The sequence below is a fragment of the Limulus polyphemus genome, unplaced genomic scaffold, assembly GCF_000517525.1.
Source record: "Limulus polyphemus unplaced genomic scaffold, Limulus_polyphemus-2.1.2 Scaffold1772, whole genome shotgun sequence".
NCBI lineage: Eukaryota > Metazoa > Arthropoda > Merostomata > Xiphosura > Limulidae > Limulus > Limulus polyphemus.
In genome coordinates this window covers 150,098-160,906 of record NW_013667382.1, presented here as the reverse complement: position 1 = coordinate 160,906, position 10,809 = coordinate 150,098, and the positions used below count along the sequence as shown (strand labels likewise).

The following is a 10,809-nucleotide window of genomic DNA, read 5'->3' as shown; positions in this document are numbered from 1 at the left end:
CACAACAAAAAACAATTATGAAATAAAAATTACACAAACAAGTAAAGTGATACTAGTTGGATAGATTTTTAAAACGATTTTCAATCTCTACTTTGGTTGGTATTGTGATCCGTATAGTATAGCAAAATGAAGCAGTCTAAATTTGCCAACCAAAGTAGGGATTGAAAATCGTTTTAAAAATCTATCCAACTAGTATCACTTTACTTGTTTGTGTACTTTTTATTTCAGCATTTATTTTGTTTTGGATACTTCTTATAGCAGGTATACGAATAACCAATGATGCCTACTTTCCCTTAAAATTTTAATTTTTTCTCCTATTTATGCACTTATCGATTAGACTAAAAACACGTGGTGAAAAGTACGGCGGACGTCATTTTCAGACTAAATAATACGTATATTTTTTAATTCAAAAGGATTTTCTTTATATATGTTTAACAAAAGTTATATAAACAATTACTACAAAACTATGCCCGGTTCCACAGTCAAGTGGATCCTTTACATTCTCACAATCCCCTAGGTCCGGGTTCCCTCTAGGAATCACACGCATGTGGTTGAAACTGAGCAACTTGCAGGTTTGCGACCGCTAGGGTTAACGGGTATCCAGTTAACATAATATATAAAATACACTGTGCTGTTTAAAATTGTAGTTAATATCCTATGTTATACGTCAACCACATTAACTCTCATTTTTATATAACAGATAACGGTGCAGGCTCATAACGAGGGTGATATTTGTAAATTTAAACATAAAAGTTAGGTTGTCTATCGCAAGCTTTAGGCTACAATTTGAGCAACCATTTTCTTTTATCTATTTAGGGAGTATAGACTAACACCTTCTGAAAAAAACAACAAAAAAACATAGATTTTATATTTTCACATCCTTTTTAGTTAACCACTTTCTCTCTTATGTTTACCATGGTTTTGTTTAATTTATTTAATGTCAGTTTATAAAAGAGTTCAATCTGTCTGTTTGGATCAGTATTTAGGTCGCAACCTGGAAGGATCAGGTGCAATTTAGACATCTTCCTCCATCTTTTACTGTATTTTAAACTGACAGATGTTAGTAAAAATTTCACGAAAAGAGGGTAAAAACGCATGATTTTAAACACTGTTTCTACTTCCTTTATCAGGGCCATGTCCACGAATGTAATAAAGTAGCATTTAGTGCTTCATTTGGTCGTATATAACACTCAAAACAGTTCAATGTGTATGTCGACATCGGGATTTTGATCTTTGTAGACCAGTGAGGGTCAGGTTCGCCTAGACCTCTTTCTCCCGCTGCATTTGTTAGTTTACAGCTGAATATTCTTTTAATTATAACATAAGGGTCAGAGGTTATGCTATTGCATTTACTCTGACCCCTTTTATGGTCGTGTCCATGTATGGTAACCAAGAAAATATTCTATACAAGGAACACACTTTCACATTGTTCTTTATTGAGTAAAAGTCACACACATAACGAACAGTTCCATTTCACATATTTTTCATCACTTTAATTACTGTTAGAGCGTTGTACATCAAATACCCTTTTCAATGCTCTCCGAGTCAAATAAATTAAGGATGGATATAGTATTAGCTAAACGTGATCTTAATTTATATTTTATTTCTAATACAGAAATTAATTGGTGAGAGATGATTAGGGCTAATTTCATCATGTATGCAAAAACGGTCTAATTCATAAAATAGGTCGTTTTTATGCCAATTTTTTGAAAAGTAATTTAGATAACTATATACGAGTCTATCAGATAGTGTTTGTATGTTTGCATATTTGTGTAGAAAGGCTGACGATCTTGATAGTCGGTAGGCTGCTGTAAGTATTGTATTCTGTATTGTTTGTAGCTTTCTTACGTGTATGTGTTTTGCGTTTTAATCCAAGCTGGGCATGCGCATTCTATAACTGGGCGGATGTATATTTTGTGTATATTGTCGGCTGATGTTTCACTGTTTTTGCCTGTTAGACACCTTACATGGTTCGTACTTTGCCAAATTTTTGCTTTTATGTTATTAATATGTTTAACCCACGTTAACTTCTGATCGTAGATCAGGCCAAGGAATTCTGCTGATGTTGTCGTTTGGAGGAGTGGAAAGTTCAGGGAGACATTTCTTGAGTTTTGTAATGGCTACTAGTTGATGTTCAGGAGCATTTAGTTTGATGCGGTATTTTTGACAGTATTCTATTTAATTGTGGTTGTAGATTGGTGGCAGCTATTGCTGGGGGTCGGTGCACTATTTCAAATGACAACATTGCGTATCCATAATTTGGGTCGTCTAAGGGATTATTATTGACATACACGATGAATAAAATAGGGCTAACAACCCCTCCTTGAAGGACACCTGCCTCAGGAGTGAAATACTCAGAGTAGGTTCCATCTGCATTAACTCTACATTTTCTAACTTCCAGAAATTTTTAGAGCCAGCGTATAATACCGCACGGTAGTTCTAAATCTGACATTCTGAACCTAAGACCACTGTGCCATACACTGTCGAATGCTTTCTCAACATCGAGAAATCTGACATTCTGAACCTAAGACCACTGTGCCATACACTGTCGGATGCTTTCTCAACACCGAGAAAACAAGCGACAGTGCTTTTTTTTTATTGAATCTGTCTACTATAGGTTCACTTAATCTAACTAGGTGATCTGTTGTTTGTCTGAATCAGTTTTGGATTTCCGGTAATTTTGATGTGACCTCTAGATAAGTAGGGAGTCTGTTACTTAATATTTGTTCTAGAATTTTGCCTAAGCAGCTGGCTTGGCTGATTGGGGGGAAACTGCGGTTCACAAACAGCGGAAAAACAACACGAACATGCACTGCACTTGTAATAAATAACACGCACACAAGCACATACAAACAAGGATAAAGCTGAAGCATTGAAACAACACCTACAAAACACGTTTAAAACGCACACAGATACAGACATGAACACACACTTCTATAACCAAGTTAACGAACACATATATATATTACCCTTCCTTTCCAATAAACATACAGAAGACAACGAAAACGACCACACAGCTCGTCAGGTAACAAAACACATTAAAGCAGAAATGATACAATCCATAAATGCCACAAAGAACAAAGCTCCAGGAGAAGATGGCATCCAAACCATACTCCTCAAAAAAGATTATCGGAGTTGTTTGACCACCTAACGGCTCTTTTTAACTTATCATTAAATTCTGGGTACATCTCAGATTATTGGAAGCAAGCAAATGTATTATTGTTCCTTAAAGAGGGAAAGCCAGCTAATAAACCGAATTTTAGATATAGCCAGAATAGTTTGGGACCCGTTGTTTCATTTAGTTTAGAGCAAGTATTGGTCCCATCGTTCTTGTTTTACTTCTGTTCTTATTTTGTTTCTGAATGTGTTGATTCTGGTTCAGTTGACGGATCTCTGTTTTTCCATGTATTTTCTGCGTAGTTTTGTTCGTTCTTTAATCATGTTAATTAACTGTGCGTGTGGGAGCCATGTATACTTTATGGTCAGGTATCGATTTATTTGCTGCTATGTGCAGGCACTCGGTGATTTGACAATACGCACCTATTTGAGGTGTACTCACGGCACTGTTGGTAGAATACAAAGGTAAGAGTTCGTCCAGATTTACTTGGTATTCATCCCACTTTGCTTTCTTGTAATTTAATTTTTCTGTTTTAATCTGTTGGTTTCTATGGGGGCCGAGATTGAAGGCACACCAGATCGGCAGGTGATCGCTACCTATGTCATATCCTACGCTGAAGGAGATACATTTTTGGCTCATAACATTAGAGCTTAGTCACAAGTCTAATATATTGACAGAGTTATAGCCGAACGATGTATGCGTCGGGGAATTATTTAAAATAAGTATATCAGACTTTTTTAGGAAGCGTAGTATTCGTTTTCCATTCTGATTCGTTTCTCTGCACCCAAAGAAACGGTGCTTACTATTACGACCCACTATGAGTATACAGTTTGTATTCTGTTTATATATATTGGTAGGCCCGGCATGGCCAGGTGGTTAGGGCGCTCGACTCGCAATCTGCGGGTCGCGGGTTCGAATCCCCGTCCCACCAAACATGCTCGCCCTTTCAGCCGAGGGGGCGTTATAATGTGACGGTCAATCCCACTATTCGTGGTGGGTGGTGATGACTAGCCTTCCCTCTAGTCTTACACTGCTAAATTAGGGACGGCTTAGGCAGATAGCCCTCGTGTAGCTTTGCGCGAAATTCAAAACAAACAAACAGATATATTGGTAAGTAATTCTAAGTCAATAACTTTGCTCTATGGGCAGTATATACTTGCTACTGTTATATTTTTATTTTATTCTAGATTTTTGTCTGTGGCTATACATTCATTTGTGGTACATTGATTTAAATCGTATATTGACAAACTATGTACAGTACGGCTATTTCCATATTTTCATCTTCCCCATGTATTCTCTCCTTTCTAATAAATGAATATCCTGGTATTCTAAGTTTATTATTTGCATATAACATTATTTCAGTTATGACCAATATACCTGGGTTTGTATCTTTGATAATGCCTTTAATCTCATGTTCCTTGCAACCAATAACACCTTGCATGTTGGACTGTCAACTTGGTTTGAAGAACTGTCCCGTGATACATGTGTGATTAGTTCAGGAAGTAGTAGCAATGTGCGTGTATTTTGGCTACAGTTACAAATGTCTGGAAGTAGTCGTGAGATTGTACGGGTTGTTATTTCGGCTATAAAATCGGTAAACAGATTTTTACAAGAGTTGATTATAGTATTTTGTTTGTCTCCAGTATCCCTTACTTCTTTGGCTTGTTGCTCCCGTATCTATGTCAGTGGTTAGATTGGAGGTGTAGTGTATTCTGTGTGTTTTAGATGTTTGGGTTTGTGTACGATTCCCTTGCAGGATAGATGCATATGTGGTTTTTGTTTGTGGGGTCGGTTCTGTATGTATCATCTTTTGTATGTTTTGGTTTCTGATATTGTAAATGTGTGTTTTAATGGATTTATACTTTTCACAGCCTTTAACAGTTCAATATTATATATTTTGTCTTTTGTAAATATGCCGCAGCTCTTCACTAGTGCACTTAAACGCCGCTTTTCTTTTGTAGTCATGGTTACATCATACCTGTTGCGTCTCCCTAATCGTATGTTTCAACGCTGTTGCCAGTATTAGTTAATCTCACTAAAGTGATAGCTCCTGACGTATTTTACATCTATGATTCAATCTAATAATCAGGGAAGCTCAAAACAATGTTACCGTTAATAATTGGTTACTAATAATTCATTTAGAGGTTTCATCTAAGCCTAATATTTTTTTTACCAAAGTTATTTTATTATGCTCTTTTCATATTTTATACTTTTAGGGTTTTCACCCATATCTAATGTTTTTTGTAGAATTCTCACCCACGAAGTATAACTTCCTTTTAAAGGTTACCACTGAAGTCTGATATTTGCCTGTACTGAAAAGTAGGCTACCATCTGTTTACTTCTTTTACAAATCCCTCCTGGATATTAAAATAATAACACTAACATGCATGTGTCTTGAAATACGAACTGAAGTCCTGTAGTGATAATGGCAGGAAAAATAAAAATCACTGGCTATGAAAGAATTTCCAAAATCTTCCTTGGCCTTATCTGTCGTTTCTTGATTAAAGTTCTTTCTTATACATACATAAGGTTTCAACATAGTAGCTGTTTTATCACGTTACAAACACCAGATTAGGTCTTAATGCAGTACAATATTTTTTGGGGCCACTCTACACATTATTACATTATATATATGTAGAACTTTTTTGATAACGGTGAGGAAGTTCAATATTGTTCTAAACTACACAGAACTGCACGAAAATTTTTGTGTAGTTCTGATGTCAAAAGGTTATAAACATGTATTAATCTTTTTTACTCAGATAAAGACTGCATATGCCTATGGCTAGCTAGAAACACCTAATATTTTTGCCCTTTCTCTATTCCCCTCAGGAAGAGTGAGCCCATCTCAAGGGGTGACACAGTTACTTGTACAAATTGGTATGAGTTAGGGATTTTTTCCCCTCTAAAAATGTTATTTGGAATAGTCAGTGATGACGCAGCACACTTTTGTTTTTCTGTGAATTTCGATGGTAAATCAAAATTTTGTCTTTGGCTTGAGTGAACAGTATATAGAATTCTTTCTTTGTCTTGCAACCAGTAAGAGTCAATAGAAAACTGTAAGCCAGACAGTAAGTATAAACTTACATAAATGCAATCACTGTGAATAAAGATTGTTTATTTGTTCACTTGTGTATGTTTCTTTCCTTTACTGTCTATACTTGATTTATTCCATGCACAATATTTTCACGATCAGTATTTTGCAGATTCTTATACACTATCTTTTAGATATCAGTGGACCTGAATACCACACAGGTACAAAGTTATAATCAGCAGTCACCCTAAACCAAAATGGGTTACACTTATTTACAAACTATCTGCCAACTAAAGCAAGTGTTTCTGTCTCATTAACTTGAGTTCAAGGTAAAATAATTATTGTAGCCTTATTAATTTTAATGACACTAAGGTTGAGAAGATTTTAGGCTTCTAGGCTCTTAGTATTTGTTAACCTTCGTTCAAGTACTCTTTTGTTTTGTTTTCAAATTACCAAATAAAAAATACCATTGATTCATACAACTTAAGACCCTAACCCAATTTAGCATCAGGTAAATTTTATGAAAGGAGATTAAGTTAATTCTGTACCTTGTTTTAAGTTTTTAATATTTAAATAATACAATAAAAGTGACAGCATCAAAATATGTAAAACATTATAGACAACATATACCAATATGTCTAATATATCAATATGTCCTATATAAATTACATAAAATCCCTTAAAAATATCTAGTTTATAATTACTCCAAACATACACTAGAAATTTAATTTATAATTTAAGTATTTTATTCAAACATTACTCTAATAACCAGAATATTTAGTAAAGAGAGAACATCTTCAATGATAAACTGTTCAAAGAAATAAACTAATAAATATTGAAATTTAAAACTTCTTCATCAATACTTCTTTCATTATAACAAGTTTTGTTTGTTTCTTGAACTGGTATATATATATTCTAGTTATATCAAATAAAATGCAAACATAAATGTTTCTTTTCCTCTTTTTTTTATAACTAAAATGATTGAGCAGTATTTATTATAAAACAAAATGGAGAAATAATTAAAATAAATTCATGTCTTGGATTGTCGGCATACTTCAGAATTGCCCTTTTCAGATAAACATGAAGGTGGGTGGTTCTTGTCACAAAATGTATACATTTAATTCACCAGCACTTCCTGAACTACATGTATATAAATATATACATTTACAATATCTAAATAGACATCTGCTCCTAATGTATAAAAACAAGCTTTTCAATGTAACAGACTCCTACCCTACAATAAGCTTATATTTTTACTTGCATAGTTTCTGAATTTATAGATATCAATATGACCTTATATTTAACACAGTACATTATAAGATAATAGGTTTTAAGCCTAAATCTTTTTTTATTTTCTTATATGCTCAGCATTGCAAAAGTTACAATTAGAAAGCAAAACTGAATGAAATTAGAACATATTACAGTTTCTTATATTCCTCTCATTTACAAATATTGATAGTAAAGGTCAATATCACTTTATATAGGCCACTATTTCAGAGAAAACCTACCTTAAATTGTAACAAATACAAAAAAGAGTCATGCCTCAGATGATTGAGCATTCTCAATAACCACATAACACTCTGACATTTCTTAAACTAGTGACAAAAAATTACTAATGTTTAAATAGTAATTTACTAAAAAGTAAATTCACTAAAAATAAGTACAGACAGAAAATCTAACTTGACTGAGAATTAGGTGTACATATACAAAAACAAAACCTTCTAAATGATACTGGTTTTTGAGATGTATCACATATATATATATATATATATCTGTTATGATGCTGGAAGAGATCTAGAAAGCTCTTGTTTTGGTTTATAGTCTTGAAGTAAAAGCTATCTAGTTTTGATTTTTTTTTGGGGGGGGGCTTCCATATGTCAAACAAGTGTAAATGTTTCGACATTTTATCTTATAAACTTCACATTTACAAAAAAATAAATAAATACATAGAATTATAAAAGGGAACAATTCCAGACTTTAAATTTTTCTCGTTAGTCTGTTATGTTTCCATTACAGCATTTAATTTGGTTATACGTCAAATTTAGTGTATCAGGTAATATAAATCCTGGCAGAGAGATTCAAATATTAAATTATCAAAGTGAATTCTCATGAACCCTGAATGTAACATATAGAAGTGTTTTTCAAGATGCTTTTGATATTAACAATTTACTTACCCATTGGCCCTCTTGTTCTTCAGTCTCTTCCATCTAACATAAAATGATACATATGATAACTGACATAAGAAATATCTAATGCCAACTGCTGGTTTAATTTGAAAATATCATAACTGAACTTGGGAGTATTAATGCTGCATGTGAAAGTTTATGAAAGACAATAAAATAAAACTTGGCAAAAACAAGTTGATGAGAAAGAAGATAAAGTTTAATTCATTTTTACAGAATCTAAATATTTTTATAACCATTATATTTTCTTTTTTTTTTTACATAATTATTTTTCATATTATAAATTAGCTTAAAGTGTGACTTACTATTTTATTTATTATCATGATTTTCACTAAAAAAATTAAAGGTCAAATAAGTTTTGATTTAATTTTTCATGCAGATTGAGAATATCTTTGATTAAGGATTACTAAAAGCTTTAACTTAAGAATTTTATACTTGTATCTTAAGCGTGAATTTAAAAAAAAAAAAGATTTTAAAACACAAGAGAAACCAACAGTGCAACTGATAAATATGTATTATACTTGGCCAAAAGTTGCAAAAGTGAGAACAGAGATATTAATGATTTCTCTTTTTGACTCAACGAAAGCCAACTGTATATAAATGCAATGCCATGATGCCAAGATACCTTTTGACATATTCTTGGAACAGGAAAGGGATATTTTTAAAAGACAAATATGCAAGCAAAAACCTGTAGCTAAGTAATATTTTTTGTCTTTTAGTGATCATTATTTTCAGGTTAAAAAATATCATATACACACATCACTGTATAATGATTGTTTGTTTTGAATTTTGCACAAAGCTACACGAGGGCTATCTACACTAGCCATCTCTAATTTAGTGAAAGTCTAGAGGGAAGGCAGCTAGTCATCACCACCCACTGCCAACTCTCAGGCTACTCTTTTACCAACAAATAATGGGATTGACCTTCACATTATAATGCTCCCACGGCTGAAAGAGCGAGCATGTTTTCGTGGGATGGAGATTTGAACCTGCGACCTGCAGATTGCGAGTCGAGCACTCTAACCACCTGGCCATGCCAGGCCTCTGTATAATGAACCAACCATGAATCAAGTCACTCACCCCAAGCAATTCATTAACCAACACCAATATATATTATTGCTTTGTCTATTTTAGTTTTAAAGTGATTACAAAACATTCTAAAAATTAACAAAATACTTACACCTCTTTTTCTCTTGTTTGAAATACCTATGAAAAGAAAAACAATAAAGTTCATTAAGAATTTAAAAACTCAGGAGGTATTAAGTACTTTAATAAATAGAGTAAAAGGAAAATTCAGTTCAGAAAATGACAAATCATATGTAATCTAAACTTTACCAATTACAAAAAAAATATAACATATTATTCCCTTTTCAAATCTTAAATATTTATAACACTTTCATATAAGATTGATTTCTTTTTTTATCAAAACTAAATAATTGAAATAAAACAAAGTTTAATAAATCACATCCCATTACTTATCATTCAGCAATGCATGGCCAAACTTGAATATCATACAGTTTGACCTCTCTCTCTCTCTCAATTTCTTCTCTAATTTCTCTGCACAAAGCTCTACCTTCAAGCAGTACCATCACAATGACAGATAGAGCACATCAGATAGCTAATGGGAAATTTTTATGTTTATTAGACCTCATTCCAGAGCCACTAGAGTGTCTCACAGTATCAATATCTAACAAGACTCGTATCAGAAAAAGTAGCAGTTGCACATTAAGTTATTCAACACTAATACAATTCTTGGTGAAAGTTAATCACTTCTACTAAAAGCTATATCAAGTTTTTAATAATATCTTATTTTAAAGTATAGTGTTCTTTTGATACTTCTTCCAACTGTATTAACTATTGGACATTTTATGAACCTTTATTCGTTCACATGTCAAATTTATATAACATCCCTACCCAACACAAGCTTTAGAATCTTAATAATCTCTAAAATATTATGGTGCACACAAATACTTTGCATCTTTGTGGCACATACAAAGAAAAGTAATTTTAATAAGAGATTTTGTCACAGAAACATGCTTATAAAATGCAATTTACGAACACGCTGTTTTAAAAATTTTATAAAAGCTATCTTTTTATACCTCTATCAGAATCTGCAGATATTAGCCTTTGCTGTGGCACACTACTGAACTGAAAATATGTGGACTGTGCTGGTGGAAGAGGTTCTGTGGCTGAGAAACTGTTATTGACACACTCCTGTTAAAAATAAAACCAGAAGGTGTAAGGTCCTATCATAACCAAACAATTACTAAGAAAGAAAAAAAAATAAACACATCCAATATTATAGTTACTCAAAGCCTATTCAACTTATCCTGATTTCATACAGTAAATTCAACAAAGAAAATACAGTCATCAATGAAATCATGGCAATCACTACTAACAGTTGTTAAAACATAGGTTAAGCTTAACAGCAGATTTGCAAGACATTAAAGGATGCATAAAAAAATTTGTGATGCACA

The 10,809-nt window shown here is 32.9% G+C and overlaps 1 protein-coding gene across 1 annotated transcript in view; it reads right to left on the bottom strand.

Moving 5' to 3' along the window:
* LOC106464892 (transcription factor 12-like) overlaps positions 1–10,546 on the bottom strand; it is a 71,802-nt gene extending 61,256 nt beyond the window's left edge. Inside the window, exons 1-3 of the mRNA XM_022392696.1 lie at positions 10,432–10,546; positions 9,513–9,538; positions 8,324–8,356 (exon numbers count right to left, since the gene is read on the bottom strand). Of these exons, the coding sequence (XP_022248404.1) occupies positions 8,324–8,356 (33 nt within the window). The 5' untranslated portion in view covers positions 9,513–9,538; positions 10,432–10,546. The remainder of the gene's footprint in view (positions 1–8,323; positions 8,357–9,512; positions 9,539–10,431) is intronic.
* Between the last annotated feature and the right edge of the window lie 263 nt (positions 10,547–10,809).